Source organism: Salmo trutta, chromosome 24 (genome assembly GCF_901001165.1).
Source record: "Salmo trutta chromosome 24, fSalTru1.1, whole genome shotgun sequence".
In the NCBI taxonomy this organism is placed as follows: domain Eukaryota; kingdom Metazoa; phylum Chordata; class Actinopteri; order Salmoniformes; family Salmonidae; genus Salmo; species Salmo trutta.
Genome location: NC_042980.1, coordinates 31594883 through 31618217, shown reverse-complemented (window position 1 = coordinate 31618217; position 23335 = coordinate 31594883). Strand labels below are relative to the sequence as shown.

At 42.4% G+C, this 23335-nt stretch overlaps 1 protein-coding gene across 1 annotated transcript in view; it reads left to right on the top strand.

Annotated features, from left to right (window-relative positions):
* Window positions 1-1496: 1496 nt before the first annotated feature.
* LOC115161105 (mannosyl-oligosaccharide 1,2-alpha-mannosidase IB) overlaps window positions 1497-23335 on the top strand; it is a 120474-nt gene continuing 98635 nt past the window's right edge. Inside the window, exons 1-2 of the mRNA XM_029711853.1 lie at window positions 1497-2422; window positions 3028-3498. Coding sequence (XP_029567713.1) covers window positions 3185-3498 — 314 coding nt within the window. The 5' untranslated portion in view covers window positions 1497-2422; window positions 3028-3184. The remainder of the gene's footprint in view (window positions 2423-3027; window positions 3499-23335) is intronic.

Genomic DNA, 23335 nt, shown 5'->3' with positions numbered 1-23335 from the left:
CACTCCTTCTGTGGCCTCCAACTGCTCTTAAACGCTAGTAAAACTAAATGCATGCTTTTCAACCATTCGCTGCCAGCACCCGACCGCCCGACTAGCATCACTACTCTGGACGGTTCTGACTTAGAATATGTGGACAACTATAAATACCTAGGTGTCTGGCTAGACTGTAAACTCTCCTTCCAGACTCTTATTAAACATCTCCAATCCAAAATTAAATCTAGAATCGGCTTCCTATTTTGCAACAAAGCCTCCTTCACTCACGCCGCCATACATACCCTCGTAAAACTGACTATCCTACAGATCCTCGACTTTGGCGATGTCATTTACAAAATAGCCTCAAACACTCTACTCAGCATACTGGATGCAGTCTATCACAGTGCCATCCGTTTTGTCACCAAAGCCACCCACCACTGCGACCTGTATGCTCTAGTTGGCTGGCCCTCGCTACATATTTGTCACCAGACCCACTGGCTCCAGGTCATCTATAAGTCTTTGCTAGGTAAAGCTCCGCCTTATCTCAGCTCACTGGTCACGATAACAGCACCCACCCGTAGCACACGCTCCAGCAGGTATATCTCACTGGTCATCCCCAAAGCCAATTTTTACTTTGGCCGCATTTCCTTCCAGTTCTCTGCTGCCAATGACTGGAACGAATTGCAAAAATCGCTGAAGCTGGAGACTTATATTTCCCTCACTAACTTTAAACATCAGCTATCTGAGCAGCTAACCGATCGCTGCAGCTGTTCATAGCCCATCTGTAAATAGCCCATCCAATCTACCTACCTCATCCCCATATTGTTTTTACTTACTTTTCTGCTCTTTTGCACACCAGTATTTCTACTTGCACATCATCATCTGCACATCTATCACTCCAGTGTTAATTTGCTAAATTGTAATTACTTCGCTACTATGGCCTATTTATTGCCTTACCTCTTCACACCATTTGCACACTGTATATAGACTTTTTTTATATTGTGTTATTGACTGTACGCTTGTTTATTCCATGTGTAACTCTGTGTTGTTGTTTCTGTCGCACTGCTTTGCTTTATCTTGGCCAGGTTGCAGTTGTAAATGAGAACTTGTTCTCAACTAGCCTATCTGGTTAAATAAAGGTGAAATAAAAATAAAATAAAACATGGATTGTGTGTTTGTGCCATGCAGAGGGTGAATGGTCAAGACAAAATATGTAAGTTCCAGGTTTGTGTCAAGAACTGCAACGCTGCTGTTTTTTTCACGCTCACCAGTTTCCGTGTGTCTCAATACTGTTCCACCATCCAAAGGACATCCAGCCAATTTGACACAACTGTGTGAAGCATTGAAGTCAGCCTTGGCCAGCATCCCTGTGAAATGCTTTCTTTTTGACCAATGACATCTGATCTGATTATCAAAACACCTATTAGTGTAAAAATATCAGATATGCCAGAACACTGCTAATTTACACAGATAAGCACGTTGCAAATAGCCTTTCGAAATTGATAGACGCTCCCTAAATTTACCAGGCTGAGATTGAGGGGAGGAGCCTTCGTTCTTTGCAGCAGTGTCAACATGCCTGAACATAGACAGGGCTAGTTATCCACAACGAAAGAAGCAAAGTGGAAAGCAAAACTCCTAAAGGAAATCATAACTAACTACCTGAAGACATGAGCACATTTCTTAAAGCGGCTATTTGGAAACTGTGGACTAGGATGCTTTTCTGTCACCGATTTCCCCAAAGGCATTATTGAGGTGATGCAGCAGCAGCAGCGAAACAATCGTAACGGACCGCCTCTGATAGCTAGCTAGCTTACAGTAGCTAGCTAGGTAGATGCCTTTACAGAAAAAGGCGCAGTCTTTTGGCCAAGTCGTTTTACAAACCTCAACATATCCGAAAGAAAAGTTGCTAATATTACAATATAATATTGCGGGTGCACATGTATGTGTTTAATCAGCTAATGGTAGATAGTCAGTTTCTCCTTTAGCTAGCTAGCCATCTAGCTGTGCTAGCCAAGCCTGTCAATTCAGCGGATGAACTTGGTATTCTGTGGAGACGCCGACATCAGACGTAGGGCCGTGTGAGGAAGCTGAGAAAATATTGGGAGTATTCAACTAGCTACCAAGACGTGGTTGATTTTAAAGGCAACATAACATTTTACCTGCGCATTTGTTTATGAAATGGTAATGGGGGAGTTTCTCGGTAATTTAACTATTAAGGCTTCATTCTTGTCGATGATGCGACAATCGCTCGGATGTTAATTTTTCACTGTTTGAAAGCTATGTATCCTGCTCAATTAGTTTACAACATTTAGTTAGTTAGGTATTAAACAATTGCTTAACTGTATTAATAGTTGTGTCGTTCGGTTTGATTAGTTTTGTTGTTATCCAGTTCACATCGTTAGCGTCACAACCAAACAACATGGATCAGAATGACAAAAGGATTTGCACGGTAAGATTGGTTACTCCATGCTGATTAACTAAATATTCTTAAGTGCTACTTTGAATTATATTACAGTAACATTATTTTTAAACAATGTGTCGTCTCGCACTACATTTGTTATATCATAACTGACAACTCCACGGTGAAGAAGTGGAGTTAAGTACCGTAGGTATATCGCTGAAGGGTGGTGGTGATGGTATCACGCGCTCACGCAGGTGTTTCTGCGATCTACGTAGCGCTATTTTATGTAACATCTGCTAGCCTGCATACCTAGAAATATCTTTCCCTTTTCAAACCGGTTTGATACATTTATTTGCCGACACTCCTGGGGAAGTGCTTTCAATGCACTGTGCGTTCTGTATGACTTATCCGTATGGACAAACTAAGATTGTGTGCTTCATAAATATAGTACAGTTCACCCTAGTCAGAAGCATGTGCTTATGTTTTCGTAAATGTAATGACTTTTAAAAGCCTCCAGTGTATTCTGTGTGACCTTTTTTTATGCTATTTGTCTGACTGTAAGACAGGCAGTTTTCAGGCTAATCAACCATACGATAATATCGGAGTAATGTAGCTACCTGCTATTTCCTCATTACTCTCTCCTTCAATTTCAGAATAAAACCCATACATTTACTGGTGACCAGTCACTTCACTGAGGGACCACGACACTTGATTTCTGGACACGTACTCGCCGCCACAATGAGATAATACAGCAGCAGATAATACAGCCGTGACATTTGTCCACCCTGAGTTAAATATCCACAGTCCAACATGACCACACCAGCTCTACTGCCGCTGTCTGGCCGCAGGATACCCACCCTGTCACCCGGCGCTGCCTCTTTCCCACACCACAGAGCCACCCTGAGGCTCTCAGAGAAGTTTATCCTTCTCCTCATCCTCAGTGCCTTCATCACTTTATGCTTTGGAGCTTTCTTCTTCCTCCCGGACAACTCAAAACACAAGCGCTTCGACCTGGGCTTGGAAGACGTGCTGATTCCGCACATCGAGGCGCCCAAGGGAGCTAAGCATCCTGGTGGACAGGTGGTCATACATGGACAGGGGGACCATGATGAACACAGACACAGGTAAGAGATGCTGAGGACTGCGCTCCTGTTGCTCCCTAAACTTTACACATGTCAGTGTGAATTAAAATGCACCACAAAAGTGCAATCTCTAAAGCAACTCCAACTATTTTACATTTATTAGACACTGCTTTTATTTAAAAACATTTTTTAAATCTAACCTTTATTTAACTAGGCACATCAGTTAAGAACAAAATCTTATTTACGATGATGGCCAAACCCGGATGACGCTGGGCCAATTGTGCGCCGCCCTATGACGGCTTTGAAGAAAGAGGAGCAGAGAAATCATCTATGTAGAACTCAACCGCTTATTGGGCCATCAGTAGGATTTACATAAAATAACACTGTCTCTCTGGTCTGTATCTCCAGCAAATTGTGTGACCACAGATCTTATTTAAGAGCTACTGGAGTACAGTCACATGACTCTAAAAAGCCAGGTGGGAAAGGAAAGGGAGATACCTAGTGAGTTGTGCAACTGAATGTATTCAACTGAAATGCGTCTTCTGCATTTCATACCTAGGGGTGAGGGATGGCCACTGAAACCAACACAATAAGAACTCCTGTAGCCTTTATGCATCTGGGTTACTCTCAACCTTGTTCACACAGGCAGTTTAAAGCAATTCAAATCATATTTTTTTGCGTATTCGAATATGTTATTTTTCATGCAGTCTGAACAGTCAAAAAGCACATGGAATCGGATGTTTCAATGCACATTTCAAGCCACCAAAGAAGGTGGTTTGAAATCAGATACAAATCTGATTCCTGTCCATGCGACTTGTCTGAAAGGTCTAATTAGATTTATTTGACCAAGTAGTTTTTAGATTATTTGGCATATCTCGTTGCTTGCTAGCTACTCTGAATTTGACAACATGTGGTAGCTGCCTAAGTACTGCCCCGTAGCACTCACGTTGGTAGCCATGAAGTGCTTTGAAAGGTTGGTCATGGCTCACAACAGCATCCTCCCGGATACCCTAGACCCACTCCAATTCGCATACCGCCCCAACAGATCCACAGATGACGCAATCTCAGTCGCACTCTACCTTTCCCACATGGACAAAAGGAACACCTATGTGAGAATGCTGTTCATTGACTGCAGCTCAGAGTTCAACACCATAGTGCCCACAAAGCTCATCACTAAGCTAAGGACTCTGGGACTAAACACTTCCCTCTGCAACTGGATCCTGGACTTCCTGATGGGCCACTCCCGGTGGTAAGGGTAGGCAACAACGCATCTGCTACGCTGCTCCTCAACACTGGGGCCCCTCAGGGCTGTGCTTCGTCCCCTTCTGTACTCCCTGTTCACCCACGACTGTGGCCAAACACGACTCCAACACCGTCATTAAGTTTGCAGACGACACAACAGTGCTAGGCCTGATCACCGACAACGATGAGACAGCCTATAGGGAGGAGGTCAGAGACCTGGCCGTGTGGTGACAGCAACCTCTCCCTCAATGTGAACAAGCCAAAGGAGCTGATCGTGGACTACAGGAAAAGGCGGGCCAAACAGGCCCCCATTAACATCGACGGGGCTGTAGTGGAGCGGGTCGAGAGTTTCATGTTCGTTGGTGATGTGGACACCATCGTGGTCCAAGACAGTCGTGAAGAGTGCACGAGAACACCTTTTCCCCCTCAGAAGCCTGAAAAGATTTGGCATGGGTCCCCAGATCCTCAAATAGTTCTACAGCTGCACCATTGAGAGCATCCTAACCGGTTGCATCACAGCCTGGTATGGTAACTGCTCGGCATCTGACCGTAAGGCGCTACAGAGGGTAGTGCGTTTGGCCCAGTACATCACTGGGGCCAAGCTTCCTGCCATCCAGGACCTATATAATAGGCGGTGTCAGAGGAAAGCCCATAAAATTCTCAGACTCCAGTCTTATAGACTGTTTTTTTTTCTCTTCTACCGCACGGAAAGCGGTACCGGAACGCCAAGTCTAGGACCAAAAGGCTCCTTAACAGCTTCTACCCCCAAGCCATAAGACTGCTGAACAATTAACCAAATGGCCACTGGATTATTTACATTGACACCCATTTGTTTTTTACACTGCTGCTACTCGCTGTTTATTATCTATCCATAGTCACTTCACCCCTACCTACATGTACACGTTACCTCGACTAACCTGTACCCTCGCACATTGACTCGGTACCGTTATTGTTATTTTTTTTTCTGTTACTTTTTATAATTTTTTACTTAGTTCATTTGGTAAATATTTTGTTAACCAACAGTGCAGTTCAATAATAGTTAAGGGCTTGTAAGTAAGCATTTCTCTAAGGTCCAAATATGTATTCGGCGCATGTGGCAAATAAAGTTTTATTTGAAGCTTGTTAATTGTTTACAAAAAAATGAGTGAATGTGCTGGAATGCTAAATGGCTACCTAACTAGTTGACTGCTGTAGCTAGACATAAAGGACTTGTTTTAAAAGTTTGATCATCCTTTTGAGGCTTTGAGTTCTTACACTATGATTTTGAACATTCAAAGCATCTGGGACATGTCCATGGCATGCACCGTCACTTTGGTGGTGCACTCAGACGTTATGTCGCAAACTAATCAGCCTATACTGCTTACACATCCGTCTTTACTATGACAACTAGCATTGCCATGTCATCAAATGACTGCTGTTTGAACACACCACATCTGATTTGGTCACTTGTAACTTGCTGTTTGGACAGCCAGTATTCCAAAACGGATTTGAAAAATAACTTATTTGAGCATTAAGGCCTGTAAGGCTTTAGATTCTAACACCTAGCTTTTGGTTAATTTCTTTGTGTGCAGGTTGTGTAAGACTGAACTTGTAGTTCAGCTGATGTGTTCCTGATTGGGAGACAAACCTGGCAAAAAGAGGTTGCAATCACCATTGACAGACATTTGTCTCTACTGACTGTGTTCAACTCATTGAACTGGTGAATGAACACACACACTTTCTGCGGGGAATCTGCTGGAGTTGACAAGTGCTTCACAAAGAATGAAAGTAGGGCACTACTAGCACCTATAGTATTTTAGTAACTAGCATGCCCCTTATTTTTCCCCAAATGTTTTAACCTACTGTAACGTTTAGATTTACCTGTAAATGATTTATCACAAATCAGGCCCCCTGTTTACTGTAGGTTGCTTTTTGCTTGCCTGTGAGAGGTGGGTAAGGTGGAGTTGTCCCAACAGGTGTGTTGTGGGCATTTGTGAAGCAGTCGTTAGATGTAGAGAGCAGTAAGTGTTAAAAGCTTTTTCTCTACTGCTCGCGCTGCAGGGACCTCTGTCACCACCTCCTCTGAGGCGTGTTTTTATTTTTCTATTTGTCAGAGAACTTGCCATAGCTTACGTTGATGTGGCCTGCCCAAAATAAAATATTTATTGCTGTTTGATGCCTGGGAAGAGATGAGGCCGGGATCAGAAATAAGTGGTAGGCTTCATGTCAGTGTGAACAACACTGCAGTAGTCACTATTGTATTGCTGAAGTAAAGAGGGTTTTGCTATGTTTCAGTCGCTGACTGTAGATGGGCTTAGTTTCATTGAAAGAAGGTGTTGGTGGCAACCTCAGACAATGGCATCACTGCCAACTGAAATTGTCTGAACAGGTGGGGTTTGAGGGGGTGGGATATGCTTAGTGTTTAGTTCATCTACATGACGAAATTTTGAACGAGCACTCTGCGTTTAACCTCCCAGAACCATTAATTAGTTTGTTTTTAGTTTTTTTCTTCGTTTTTGTAGCTCACAGCTTATGGAAATGTATTCGGCTTTCTTTTTTTTCTTTTTTTACAGCTGACTCAGCGATTAGCAAAACATCGTCATCGTGTGTTAGTGAGGACAGTGTTCAAACGGCCCTGAATGAGTACAAGGAGGATTAAAAAAATCCCCTCAGGAAATATGTTCTAGGAGAATAACTAGAGTCCAGATAATTATTACATTGTACCATGGGTTTTCTTCTTTTGTTCCTGTATATGTTTCAGATATGAAAGTTGGTTTTAAGTGCATGTTTAGCTCCACGTCTGGTTGGCGCTCTCACTGTACTGTACTTTGTTGCATCGGCCCATTTTTGCCGAAGGTGGTGTGATTTCTTGGCAGTGACATTAAATTGTAAAGGATTGAATCCTTGGCTCACGTGCTTTTAACTCCCAGCTTGAACTGAGTTCAGTATACTCTCGTAAACATGACTAGATTTTTTTTTTTTACAGTGTGCTGTGTTCCTGATTTATTTATGCCTATGGTTGAGTTGAACGTTAAGCTTGAGGGTGAGTTGAGAAATCCATTAGGAATTACTGACAGATCTGAAGTTGTTTTAGATATTTCTTACCTGTTTTCGGTCAGTTTGTTTTGAATCCTATCAACACATCTAGTTATCTGACGGGTTCAGCCAGTGTTCACCAAACAGATTTTGGGAAAGGACACATGCATTCATAGGCATCACTAATGTTATTGTCCATGAAAGAGCAAAATTAATTGTGTGTGTGTGTGTGTGTGTGTGTGTGTGTGTGTGTGTACATGCATACACACACACACGTAACAGTATAGCTTCCGTCCCTCTCCTCGCCCCTACCTGGGCTCGAACCAGGGACGTTCTGCACACATCAACAACAGTCACCCTCAAAGCATCGTTACCCATCGCTCCACAAAAGCCGCGGCTCTTGCAGGGCAAGGGGAAACGACTACTTCAAGGTCTCAGAGCGAGTGACGTCACAGATTGAAACGCTATTAGTGCGCACCCCGCTAACTAGCTAGCCATTTCACATCGGTTACACACACACACACACACACACACACACACACACACACACACACACACACACACACACACACAGGGTACTAGTCAAAAGTGTGAACACATCTACTCATTCCAGGATTAAAAAAAAATAAAAAAAATGTCTACCTTGTTGAATAATAGTGAAGACATCAAAACTAGCGAATAACACACATGGAATCATGTAGTAAACAAAGTGTTAAACAAGTAAAAAATATATTTGAGATTCTTTAAATAGCCACCCTTTACCTTGATGACAGCTTTGCACACTCTTGGCATTCTCTCAACCAGCTTCATGAGGTAGTCACCTGGAATGCATTTTAAAACCTGTTGGGGCTAGGGGGTAGCATTGAACCCTGAGATGGGATTGCTAGCAAGGCTGGAAATTCAAAACATCAAAAATCTAATAATTTCAATTTCTCAAACAATCAACTATTTTACACCATTTAAAAGATAAACATCTCCTTAATCTAACCACATTGTTCGATTTTCAAAGAGGCTTTACGGCAAAAGCATAAAGTTAGATTATGTTAGGACAGTACATAGCCAAAAAAGTACAAACATCCATTTTCAATTCAAGGTCAGGCGTCACCAAAAGCAGAAACCAGCTAAAATTATGCACTAACCTTTGACAATCTCCATCAGATGACACTCCTAGGACATTATGTTATACAATACATGCATTTTTTGTTCCATCAAGTTCATATTTATATCCAAAAACAGCATTTACAGTCGCGGTGAAATTCAGAATTTTTTTCGCCTCAAATGCTTCCTTGAATTCAGCGTTACAATTTACAAAAGTACTATTCGAAAACATTGGTAAATTATAATATTGTCATTCAAAGAATAATATATTATCATCTCGTAAATGCTACCGCATTGCCAGATCTCAAAATAACTTTACTGGGAAATCACATTTTGCAATAAACGGGGTACAATGCTAAGAACAATAGGCTAGGCTATACAGTTAGCATCATCTAATATCGATAATGAAATTGTTAATATCCCCTTACCTTTGACTATCTCCATCAGAAGGCACTTCCAGGAATCCCAGGTCCAGAACAAATGTGGTTTCTTTCGACAAAGTTCATAATTGATGTCCAAATAACTCCAAGTTGTTCCATGTTGTTAGCGCTTCGGTAGGCTACTAATAAGTAGGGCGGGGGGGTGGGAAGTCACGACGTAAAGTAATTTTTTAAAATCTATTTATGTTCGTTCAAACACGTCAAACGTTGTTTAGCATCAATCTTTAGAGCCATTTTTAACGTGAAACATCAGTAATGTTTCAACCCGACCTCTCCTGTGTCTTGAGAAACGTTTTTGAAAAATGTCTCGCCTGACACGAACTCAAATGATTGCGCAGGTGCGGCCAATAATGAAGTGACGACATCCCAGGGAGGTCAACTTCTCTTCCTTGTCATCCGGTCTCTGTTCATCATAGACGCTTCAAACAACTTTATAAAGATCGTTGACATCTAGTGGAAGCCGTAGGAAGTGCGAAATGAATTCTTTGTCACTGTGTTATCTATTAACAATGACTAAAAAAAAATAGTACAGCCACAAAATTATTTTTTTTTCTCAGGTTTTTGCCTGCCATATGAGTTTTGTTATACTTACAGACACCATTCAAACAGTTTTAGAAAATTCAGTGTTTTCTATCCAAATCTGGTAATAATATGCATATCCTAGCTTCTGAGTTGGTGTAGGAGGCAGTTAAAAATGGGCACATATTTTTTTTTTTAATTCTCAATACTGCCCCCTAGCCCCAACAGGTGTGCTTTGTTAAAAGTTAATTTGTGGAATTTCTTTCCTTAATGCGTTTGAGCCAATCAGTTGTTGTGACAAGGTAGGTGTGGTACACAGAAGATAGCCCTATTTGGTAAAATACCAAGTCCAAGCAAGAACAGTTCAAATAAGCAAGAGAAATGACAGTCCATCATTACTTTAACACATGAAGGACAGTCAATCCGGAAAATGTAAAGAACTTTGAACGTTTATTCAAGTGCAGTCACAAAAACCATCAAGTGCTATTGATGAAACTGGCTCTCATGAGGACCGCCACAGGAAAGGACGACCCAGAGTTACCTCTGCTGCAGAGGATAAGTTAATTAGAGTTACCAGCCTGAGAAATTGCAGCCCAAATAAATGCTTCACAGAGTTCAAGTTACAGACACATCTCAACATCAACTGTTCAGAGGAGACTGCGTGAATCAGGCCTTCATGGTTGAATTGCTGCAAAGAAACCACTACTAAAGGACACCAATAAGAGACTTGCTTGAGCCACAAAACACGAGCAATGGACGTTAGACCGGTGGAAATCTGTCCTTTGGTCTGGAGTCCAAATTTGAGATTCTTGGTTCCAACCGCCATGTCTTTGTGAGACGCAGAGTAGGTGAATGGATAATCTCCGCATGTGTGGTTCCCCCCCCCCCCCCCCCCCCCCCCCTCCGAAGCATGAAGGAGGTGTGGGGTTGCTTTTTTGGTGACACTGTCAGGGATTTATTTAGAATTCAAGGCACACTTAACCAGCATGGCTACCACAGCATTCTGCAGCGATACGCCATTCCATCTGGTTTGCGCTTAGTTGGACTATTATTTGTTTTTCAACAGGACAATGACCCAACACACCTCCAGGCTGTGTAAGGGGTATTTGACCAAGAAGGAGAGTGATGGAGTGCTGCATCAGATGACTAGGCCTCCACAATCATCTGACTTCAACCCAATTGAGATGGTTTGGGATGAGTCGGACCGCAGAGTGGGGGAAATGCAGCCAACAAGTGCTCAGCATATGTTGGTATTCCTTCAAGACTGTTGAAAAAGTATTCCAGGTATAGCTGGTTTGGAGAATGCTTAGTATGCAAAGGGTTGCTACTTTGAAGAACCTCAAATATAAAATCATTTTTGATTTGTAATATTTTTTGGGGTTACTACATGAATTCATATGTGTACTTTCATAGTTTTGATGTCTTCACTATTATTCTACAATGTAGAAAATAGTAAAAATGAAGAAAAACCCTTGAATGAGTAGGTCTGTCCAAACTTTTGACTGGTACTGTGTATTTTTTTAAACATCTCTGTCTGCCAAGTCGGTAAGAGATTGACCTGGTCCCTTGAAGGAACAATTTGCCCAACCAGCGTCATCATGCCAGAGCCAGCCTTAGCAGGGTTGGGATCAATTCATGAATAAAAAAATAGCCTACTCGCAGAGTCTGTGTGCTTGTCTTCCGTAGTAGGTGCATCCGTCTCTGCCAGAGGAAACCCGATGCCAGAGCTGTGGTTGCACTGAGCCACAGGTAAATGTAATTACATAAACCTTACAATGCATCTCTAATAATCAGGTTTATTTCCATGGCTGTAGCTAGGTAATCCCTTCACCTCTTGGCTTGTCATTTACTGTCATTGGTTTTCTCATTTTCTTTTATTAACATGCTGTTTTTTTTATCAGCCCCCCCCCCAAAAAAATTACCTGCAGAACACCAACAAACAGTAACAAGGTTGTCATACACTATTTCAACTGAGACGCATGCGACAGGCTTTAGACTGTTGGAAAGCTGGCATTACGGCTTGTTGCGCTAGGGGAACTCATTCACTGGGTTGAATCCATGGTGAAATACTGTCATGTCGCAGGGATTTCTCTCTGTGAATACACTACCTGGGTCAGCGTTGCTGGCTGTTCATGAATAATGTATTATGTTTGGGAACAGCTGGGCATCTGCTTTCACTTATGACCCATGGAGAGGATCTCCTCTCAGGGCTCCTCAGGCTCTGGAGCCAAACATGAGCTCTGTGTCTCTTCTCCCCCCCACCCACCTACCAGTTTCTGCCGTCCATGAAATGGCTAGGCAACTTAATGGCCCTAGATCTGGGATTCTCATGCCTGTGCTGTAGATGGTTTTTGTCTTTCTGATGATCCCAGAATGTACTCAAGCTGTAAACGGTGTGTGTGTGTGTGTGTGTAAGATGAGGGGTAGAGATGGGCAGACTGGTCTGAGAAGGTGCAACACAAACAAAACCCCAGAGACACAAGACTAACGTGACTGGGAGATCTATGCTACATGGCTGTTGAAAGACAACCATAGAGAAATGTGGTTGAACTAGAGTACAAAACATTAGGAACACCTTACTAATATTGCGTTACAACCCTTTTTTGCCCTCAGAACAGCCTCAATTTGTTAGGGCATGGACTCTACGCGATGTCAAGTGTTCCACAGGGATGCTGTGTTGACTCCCATGTTGACTCCAATGCTTCCCACAGTGGTGTCAAGTTGGCTGGATGTCCTTTGGGTGGTGGACCATTTTTGATAACTGAGTGTGGAAAAACCCAGCAGCATTGCAGTTCTTGACTCAAACCAGCGCGCCTGGCACCTTCTACCATACCCCGTTCAAAGGCACTTAAATCTTTTGTCTTGTCCATTCACCCTCTGAATGGCACACATACACTATCCATGTTTCAAGGCTTCAAAATCCTTCTTTAACCAGTCTCCTCCCCTTCATCTACTCTGGCTGAAGTAGATTTAGCAGGTGACATCAAGGGATCATAGCTTTGGTATTCACCCAGTCTGTCATGGAAAGAGCAAGTGTTCCTAAGGTTTTGTACACTCGGTGTATGACTAGACTAATAGAAGCCCATCAAGATAAACATGGCTGTACACATTTGTAGAGAAAGACACATCTGAAACCCAAGGATCCATAAATACACAGCACATTGCTGAAAAGCCAATCAATTCAGTAACACACACAGTTTCCATGCTGCAGCAGTCAGACTCAGCTGTAAGTGAACTGCAGGGCCCATGACTAAAACAGTATTCATCATGGACTTAGTGCTCTGTCACAAAGCTCTGATCAGCCCAGACCCCCTAAGGGAGGGGAGAGACCAATGGAGAAGGCTCTCCCAGGATCCTGCACATTACTCAGGGACGACAGAGTGTCAGCCAGCCATGGTGCCAGCCCCTGCCTGAGCAGAGCAGTGTGTTTGACTCGTCATCGCCTGTTGGAGTGTGTCTCACTTTGCCTCCATTTGTCTGCTCCCGCTCGCTAATGGTGACGATGAGCTGCCTTGAGAGAGAGACTTGTTTGTGTGTCTGACTGTAACACAATGCTCTCTAAAACACAATGGCTGGCAGGGACAGCACTTAAGCCGAGTGGCATCGCTTGCCAGCCAACCGACCGGAGCTGCAGTCTACATTCCATTATGACTCCTGTCAATTCAGGAAATGAGTTCAAACAGGCCCAGTGAATTAGAAACCGTATCCAATCTCTATGGCCTTCAATCTCTAAGGTCCTGAATCGAAGTGGAATTGACCCCAGCGGTTGTTGGCAACTGGTGTGATAATTAGTACATGCTGATGAGTACATTTAAATTGGGGCTCCAGCAGAGGTTTATGATTCAGCACCTTATCTAAAACCCACAATTTCCCATTTTGTTTTTCAGTTGACTGGTCTTGCTGTGTAGAGCACCATTTTGTCGCAACCCACACTATAGTCATCTAGCCTCAAGCTTGATAATTGAATCATGAGTTTTACTACTTCTGGGCTAGAGTAATTGTACAGCCCTGTTGGTCCCCAGGATTGTAGCGCTGAGGAACACTGTTAAGAGGCATTAGTCACACAGGGATATAGGTCATGATACTGTGATGAGGCCGTTCAGCCAGGGGCTCAGGTGACCAGCTGGAACAATGGCTGAGCAGCCAGGGAAAGTATGTCATTACACACCCCCTGAATGCCGAGCTTGGAGTGCTATCGTCCGTTACACCACCGCTCGCTTTCAGGCATGCCAAGTGGGTCATGGGAAGTCTGGGACGGGAAGTCTACAGCCAGCAGCGGCTTATATGAACACAAGACAAAGGAGGAGAAGGTGGAGGAGGAAGACGGAACAATTGTACTCTGCATGTATTTTATTCACTATCTGTCAGACCTCTCCACTTAAAGGTGAAGTAAAGCTAGACTTGTGTGCATCACTCGATCGATACCATGAGGCTATTGTTCCTATGAGAGCCCTTCTCTCTGAGAGCAGTTTTGATACAGAGCAAACAAATGCACAGACTTGCCTCTTAGGCCTATGTCAATGGGTTTCACCAGAGAGAGACTGCTTTCACTGACTACAGAGATGGGACATTTTAGCTGTCAACTTCAGTTGAGGGTTTTTGTTCAATTCTGTGCTCCTGATTTATAAACCCATTATGTTCTCTTGTTTGAGACACTGAAGTGGACTTGATAACCTTGAACAGTGGACATTATCCGTTCTGCAGTGCGTCTCTTGGTATTTAGCACACACTTCTTCCACCTGCTTGGCATTCATTTATTCTTCTTAAAGAGGGGAAACAATTCCAAATGAGCAGAGCACAGGTGTGATTTTCCCAAGCAAATGACTGATTCTCAAAGTAAACACTATCAGTAACCAGCGATGATGGCTGCACTATGAAGACCCTGGCGTAATGAGAGGAGAGAGGGGGAGATGGAGGGAGAGACGCTGTGAATCAGCCATCAAACCCTCCAAGCCACCAGACGTAATTAATTCTGTGGAGCGGGAGGTTTTAAGCGGAGCAGGAGATCAATGGATGAAGTAATTTCCGTGGGTGAGACACCTGTGTGCAGGGGAAGCGTTTCATTGCATTACATTATTCATGTCAACCCCCAAAACAGCATCTCTGCATTTGCAAATCCTCTACCGTCTTTCGCTCTCTACTTCCCGCTCTCCCTCTGTTGCTTTCTGGTTCTAGTGTCAATGCTAGGTAGCTAATCCAGTACTCTGCTGTTCCTTAAATCCCTGGTGTTAATTCTCTTTCCGCTACCTTGTAAATAGTCAGGAGGAAAATGGAGGTAAAAAAGCGAAGCCTTACTCATTCCTCCCTAATCCTAATTTTAAAGAGCATATGCCTGGGCCAGGACTAGAGATGAGTAACTCTAAACCCACTGTCCATCCGGGCTGATGTCATCATTGCCCACACAGATGGAAGGATGGAACACGACCAAACAGATTCCTGTGGGAGGATGGCAGAAAGCAGGAGAGACAGTTATATGAAGGCTGTATTGTTTCATGTGTTCATTTAATCTTGCAGGCTACACATTCACAGCTAAAAGCTGAATTGCAGTATAGGCCTATTGATAAAGAGAAAAATCAAACTAGACATGACAATTAGGTAGATTTAACAAAACAATGACATTTATGGTGATGAAGCCAGCTTTGGACAGCTTCTTCACAATGAGACTGGTGCTTTTGGCAACCCAGTGGAGCTAGATGATTTGATGATAGTGATGCAGTTGGTTTGCTGGCCCTGATGTCCTCAGCCTCTCTGTAGCCTGCCTGTGATGCCAGGTGATAGCGTTCGCTTGCTAGCCCTGACGTCGTCCTCAGCTCAACCTCTCTGTAGCCTGTACTTAGTAGTCCTCCACAACTAATGTGTAGCACACATCAGTCCGTAGTATTAGTCATACTCGCTACAAGCTCTTTGCCATTTCCACAATGCAGTCAGGTGTCATTGATCAAGGAGCCAGTGCATCTTTTTAAATGCTAACATTAGCAATCAGCTAGGTATCTAGCTAGCCAAACCAAACAAGCAGACTTGCCATCAGTTTTTCAGCTCTATGGATAAAAACAACCAAACATATCAAAACCAACACTTCATGACTTATTAAAAACAAAAAAGCTAATTTAAACACTTAATCATCTAAAATATGTGCAGAGTTCTTTTGTTTAGGCTGACTTGCGGCGCCATGGCAGTTATTATTAGGGTTGCCAAATGTCCCGTATTAGCCGGGATGTCTCTTTTTATATTGGGCTAAATTGGTTTGTCCCATACGGGACCTCCCTTGTCCCGTATATTCATCCAATCACAGTATAGTGTAAACACGCCAATTCCTGCAGTCATTTCTGTTCTGTCAGTTTGGCATATCAAGGAAATGTGGACAAACCTGCAAAAAATAAAAGACTGTGCAGCTACAACAAACAATGGGAAGCAAAAAAAGACGTTAAACATGGACTCAGCTACAACAGCACCGACTGTCTTGTTAAGCTCAAAGGTGCCTTGTTTCATGACTCAAATGTTGTGAAGAAGATGCACTTGGGAAGAACGAAAGCTGAGATGATTCCAACGAATGTTTTAGGACCAAATACCGTGCGGGATATTTTGGATAACCTCTCCCCGACCGACGGTGAGCCCTTGTATTTCTCAGTTGCCAGTGACGCCTCAAACAAGGGAAATAGAAAAATGTTTCCAGTGTGCGTGAGATATTTCTGTGTCTGATGGAGTGCAGTGCAAGTTACTTGACGTTTAGGAAGACCGTGATGAAACTGCAAATGGCATACATCAAGCTCTGATGAACTGTCTGGAAAAGCATGAACTAGATATTAGACACATCGCAACAGATAATACCAATGTTAACTTTGGAAAACACCTCTCTGTTTACCAGTTATTGAGCACAGTGCCAACAATTGCATTCTGAAAGCTAATTGCCCAGCTCACATAGCTCATAATGCCTGCAAGCACGCCTGAGATTAGCTGTCAGTGGATATTGAGACAATTGTTTTAAAGATCAACAGCCACTTCTCAGTATCTGCTTCCCGAAGATAGGAACTGCGTGCATTTTTTTCCTTTGACATTGAATGGAGTGAAATTCTGTGACATCTTTGCACACAATGGTGCTCTCTTCATCCAACTGTCGATCCTCTCCTGCAAAGCTGGCCAGCTCTTACTTCGTACTTCAGGTCCCTTGGAGACTTGTCCTGTGGCACTGAAGAGTATTTTTGAGTATGAAGAAAAAAAGGAAGCTGCTGAGATTTTTCTGTGCTTTTTCCACAACATGGGGTGTGTTTTTGACCAACTCTTAAAAAAGCTGGAGGAAACAACGTTCTGCATCACAGATGTTTACGAGGAAGTCCAAAATTTGAAAATGAAGATTCTTCAGCGGAAACAAAACAGCTTTTTTGGATACCAGACCAAGCAGCTGATGGACAAACAATTGTCAGCACAAAGGTCCAAGCAGCAACAGGACTTTGAGGGTCTATGACACTGTCATTACATACATTGACAAGTGGTTTGATTTCTCACCAGAAAATGTAATGGTGAAACTGATTGGCCTCTATGAGGAGCTCTCCTTCACTGACCTGGAGCAGGTGGGGGTTGCCCTCAAAATGACACAGTCATTATGGACCAACTCTATGAAGAGTTTTGTACTAGCCGGGAAGAAATACAGAAAGACAGACAGGATACCACAAAATCCACCAGTGAGAAGTGGGTGGCAGTTTTCCAAAACCTAGGGAAAGCCAACTTGATCAACATGTTCAGGATTGTCTCATTTGTCCTCAGTGTGCCAGGCTCAAATGCCTTTGTGGAGAGGACTTTCTCTCTGATGACCATTAAATGGCAGGATATGGGGATTGAGGTATGGAGTCGGACACATTGTTATATTGGATACTGTTTTCTTTATCTAGTCGTGCAATGTTTTCACAGCATTGGTAAATTGCTTTTTGGGACACACAGCATCAATGGCAGGGAATGGTAGCTAGAGACTTCCATCAACTTGAGTACCTTAAATATTTTTAATTGTACTCCTAACTTTTTGTGTGCCTATATTCTTCAACTTCGGTGCACATGTGCTCCTTGTACTTAAAAAAAAAATGTAAGTCGGCGTAGAGCCCTGCCCAGGTTCTCATCTCCAGCTCCTCTGCTAAACATGAAACCTCAGCCTCCCAAGATAAAACCTCTCTTCCCCTGGCTGTATTTCTTATCCCTGAGAATGAGCTCTGATCTAAACCTCATGGCCATTCTGCATAGTGCCGTGGTGGAGGCTGTCTCTGTGGGGAAGCTAAGGCAGTCTGCTGCTCTCCACAATGAGTCATTCTGCCCCGAGTGCCTGGACCAAAAGCCTCGGGATAGGCAGAGAGTGCCAGGGAGCACCGGGGAATGAAGCGTCCCTCTGAAAAAGGGTTTGATCCTTGTACCTCAGATGTAGCAACCGCGTCTGCTCCTATATTTTAGATGTGTGTGTGTGTGTGTGTGTGTGTGTGTGTGTGTGTCAGGGTTTTCATTTGGCAACATTTTTATTTACCGGAAATTTGAGAAATTTAACAGACCCATATGCATTGAGTGCGAAACCTGATTAGTGTGTCAACCCACAGTGCTCAGAATGACAAATCAAGTTTAGAATATGGTAATTCATATTAACGATGTGTGGTCCTTCTTACTGAATTCAGATGTGCACTTTTGAACATGTTAGAATAACTGTCCACATTTACTTTTCCTCAGCCAAGAAGATAAGTAACGAACGTGTAAATCACTAGTTTATGTCAATTTACTATGGTAGAAAAGTTTAGGCTACCTATTGTGTTCGTCATCTTGTCGAGAAAGAAATATCCTATTCCATAGATCTCATTCATACAACCAGTAGGCCTAGGCTACATTTAAAAAAAAAAAAGAGTGATGCAACAGACGTTTAGCTTAAAAAGCTGATAAACTATTTCTTAATTAGTGCAGCAATGTGCACAAGACTGTAGGCTACGGCAAATGTTCGTTCCATAATGCAAATAGCAAGAAAACGCCTTTGTCAAAAGTGCACTGCACATGCGAGCGGTTCCATGTGACAGAGATTACATTTAGAAAGAGATTTAATAGGCTACTTTGAAGCAAGTTAAGACATACCTCGTATTAAACATAAAGGTTTCAAACAATTAAGTATATGTTTTCAAAATCCAAACTGCCTTCAGCTCATTGCACAGTGGTGTGACATGCTGACGAACCCTTTCTTCCGTTGCCGTTTGATGCCACGTTCAAGTGAACTGGGGGGGAAAAACGAGCTCCGACTGGGAGAAATCGCTTTGAACGGTCATCTAACTCGGAATTCCAACTCGAACTCAGGCCTTTATCTAGAGCTCCGACTTTCAGACCTGAAGATCACTGACGTCATGATTTGACCTTGAATTTTTCTGCGTTCCCAGTTGTCTTAACAGGTGTGCCTTGTTAAAAGTTAATTCCACAAATGTCTTTCCTTCTTAATGTGTTTGAGGCAATCAGCTGTGTTGTGACAAGGTAGGGTTGGTATACAGAAGATGGTCTTATACCAAATAGGGCTAAGTCCATATTATGGCAAGAACAGCTCAAATAAGCAAACAGATGACAGTCCATCCTTACTTTAAGACATGAAGGTCAGTCAATAATGAACACTTCAAGAACTTTGAACGTTTCTTCAAGTGGTCGCAAAAACCATCAAGCGCTATGATGAAACTGGCTCTGAGGACCGCCACAGGAAAGGAAGTTGCAGAGTTACCTCTGCTGCAGAGGATAAGTTAGAGTTAACTGCCCCTCAGATTGCTGCCCAAATAAATGGTTCAGAGTTCAAGTAACAGAGGCTGCATGAAATCAGGCCTTTATGGTTGAGCTGTTGCAAAGAAACCACTACTAAAGGACACCAATAAGAAGAAGAGACTTGCTTGGGGCAAGAAACACAAGCAATGGACATTAGACCGGTGGAAATCTGTCCTTTGGTCTGATAAGTCCAAAATTTCGATTTTTGGTTCCAACCGCCATGTCTTTGTGGGACGCAGAGTAGGTGAACGGATGATCTCCGCATGTGTGGTTTCCCCCCCCCCCCCCCCCCAAAACATGGAGGTGGTGGTGTGATGGTGCTTTGCTGGTGATACTGTCAGTGATGTATTTAGAATTCAAGGCACACTTAACCAGCATGGCTACCACAGCATTCTGCAGCGATACACCATCTCATCTGGTTAGCGCTTAGTGGGACTATCATTTGTTTTTCAACAGGACAATGACCCAAAACACTCCTCCAGGCTGTGAAAGAGCTATTTGACCAAGAAGGAGAGCTGCGTCTGGCCTCCACCATCCCCCGACCTCAACCAAATTGAAACGGTTTGGGATGAGCTGGACTGCAGAGAGAAGGAAAAGCAGCCAACAGCATATGTGGGAACTCCTTCAAGACTGTTGGAAAAGCATTCCAGGTGAAGATGGTAGAGAATGCCAAAAGTGCGCAAAGCTGCCATCAAGGCGAAGGGTGGCTACTTTGAAGAATCTCAAATATATTTTGATTTGTTTAACACTTTTTTGGTTACTACATGATTCCATATGTGTTATTTCATAGTTGATCTTCTACAATGTAGAAAATAGTAAAAAAGAAAAACTGAACGAGTAGGTGTGGCCAAACTTGACTGGTACTAACATATGTGGGAAAAAGTACTCAATTGTCATACTTAAGTAAAAGACACCTTAATAGAAAATGGTTCAAGTCACCCAGTAAAATACTACTTGAGTAGAAGTCAAAAAGTATTTGGTTTTAAATATTTAAGTAACAAAAGCAAAAATAATTTCAAATTCCTTATATTAAGCAAACCAGACGGCAACATTTGTAATTTTTACGGATAGACAGGGGTACACTCAGACATAATTTACAAACAAGCATGTGCTTAGCGAGTCTGCCAGATCAGAGGCAGTAGGGATGACCAGGGATGTTCTCTTGATAAGTGCGTGAATTGGACAATTTTTCTGTCCTGCTAAGCATTCAAAATGTAGAGTACTTTTGGGTGTCAGGGAAAATGTATGGAGTAAAAAAATACATTATTTTCTTTAGGAATGTAGTGAAGTGAAAGTTGTCAAATATAAATAGTAAAGTACAAATACTTTAAAGTACAAAAGTAGTTTGAGGTATTTTTACTTAAGTACTTTACACCACTGTAACATAAACTAACTATTAAGCTAGCAAGATCAAGCTTCTTGGTAACAGCAGCAGAGACAAGATCCCTGCTGCCTAATATTTGTTTTGTGCGTGCTGAAAACTGCGTTTTGAGATACTTGCACAACTTTATGAGCTGGGTTGTCTGTCCTAGTAGTAAATTAGCATTTACCTAGCCTCAGCTATGAGAAGTCCTTGGTACTTGTTAGCATTTTGGTAAGGGATGTTTTTGGGGATTTTATTACATTTGAAAAAACAAACATCGCCCCTTGTTTAAACTACCGGTAATAGCATATATATCCCGGGATGGCACAGGCACAGTATTAAGGTATGGAAATCTGGATGCCTCCCAACCCTAGTAATTACCCATTTGTCCAATAATGCTGGGGAGAAAGAGGGCAGTCTGTCACTGTGCAATTTGTGGATACCAGGACGTGCCTTTTTCACACAGCTTCAGAGAATCAACTAACGATGGCCTAAGAGAACCACTATTGTTGATCTCAGATGTTGTCATCCCCTAACCTACTGCTGCTTTCTCACACACACACACACACACACACACACACACACACACACACACACACACACACACACACACACACACACACACACAGTACTTGTAAGGACCAATTGATTCCCATTCAAAAGCCTATTTTCCCTAACCTTAATTCTAACTCTAAAAGCTAAGCCTAAAATATCCGTTTACCTTGTGATGACTGGCAAAAAGTACTCACCTGTTAGCATTTTCCTTGCTTTATTATTCGTGAGGACTTCTAGTACTCAGAAGTATAGTAAAACAGGGAGACATATTTTTTGTCAAATAAAATTGGCACCGGCTCCAGGAGAATATGAATTGGTTTACCTATTCATTGATGGAAATACCAGTTGATAGAAATGCATGACTGGTCAGGTTTATTGGTCTATAGGTTCACTTGCATAATTTAGTGGAAATTTAATTGGCCCGTGTACAGTATATTCGTTATGCAGCTTATTTACCACACGTGTACAGCATACAGGTAGAGCCCTGAAGTGGAAAATCTGTCAGACAACGCAAGAGCGGCTGCAGCATCTTGTGGTGCTTTTAATTGAATTGCATTCCAGGTGACCAGCTGGTTGAGAGAATGCAAAGAGTGTGCAAAGCTGTCAAGGCAAAGGGTGGTTACTTTGAAGCATCTCAAATATAAAATCTATTTTAATTTAACACTTTTGCTTACTACATGATTTCATAGTTGTGATGTCTTCGCTATTATTCTACAAGGTAGAAAATTGTAAAAATAAAGAACACCCTTGAATGAGTAGGTGCTAACTTTTGACTGGTATTGTGTGTAGCTGGCAAACATTACTTTGTGAATTTCATGCAAGTGTAACTTGATCACCTCACTTAAATTGCGCTGCAGGAGTGACCTACGTCACGACGCTCCCATTTTGCTCGTTATGCTTCTTTGTAAACAAACACACATGACTGGCTCAAACTGCTGTTTTGGGCAACTCGTACCGGTAAGCTTCATCAGGAAAAAGCTGAAAAATGATCATCAGCCACCTCAGAGCACAACTGGTCCTTGTTTGGGAACACGCACACCAAAGCTCACAACAGGCTGACCAATACAAGGGTTGAAAAGTTGGTGGCCATCCGGGCAAATTTGAGACATTTTGAGCCTGACAACGAGCCATCCTCAACAAGGTTGGAAAGTGACAGTGAAGATGAGGCCTCAGTCTGATGTTCAAGAGGTGGACATTGAGGTCCAGGGAGAAGACATGGAAGCCTGAGAGGAAGACAACCAAAGCTTTAGTTTCTAGACTATCATTTTACAGATGTATGTTGAAAACGTTTTTGGGATACGCGATGGATCATTGGGGATCATTCAATATTCCCTTTCTTTTGTTGTTCAGTAAAATCATCCCATGTGAAGAGTCAACTCATTTAATTAAAGTTAAATTTGAAACTATTTTTTAAAATGTTATTTCTATTGGAAGGATTAATGATTTACAGGTTCATGTTTCTGTCTCCATATGATATGGTAAATGTATCCAATGCAAAAAACAGCTACATTTAAATGGTATTAATATTGCGCATATTCCCGGTAATTCCCATTTTGTTTTTACCCACGGAAACTTTCCTCTGAATATTCCCCAAAATGTGCAACCCTAAACTACATAATAATGTGACAGATGAAATTAGCTTAATGTTCTTTATATCCTAACGTATTTCTCAAGTTCACTGCAGGTATTTACTTCAACGTTGCTACAAATATTCAAATGTATAAAAAATAATAATTCAAAGAGAAATAGTTGACGGTATTGAAAAACCATCCCATGGCTTTTTCTAAATACCCCAGTGAACTATATACATCTGAAGCATAATAGTAATTACATCGTGGTGCAGTCTTGACAATCTTTTCTCGTAGACCGGCTGCAAGTGTTCTAGCATTAC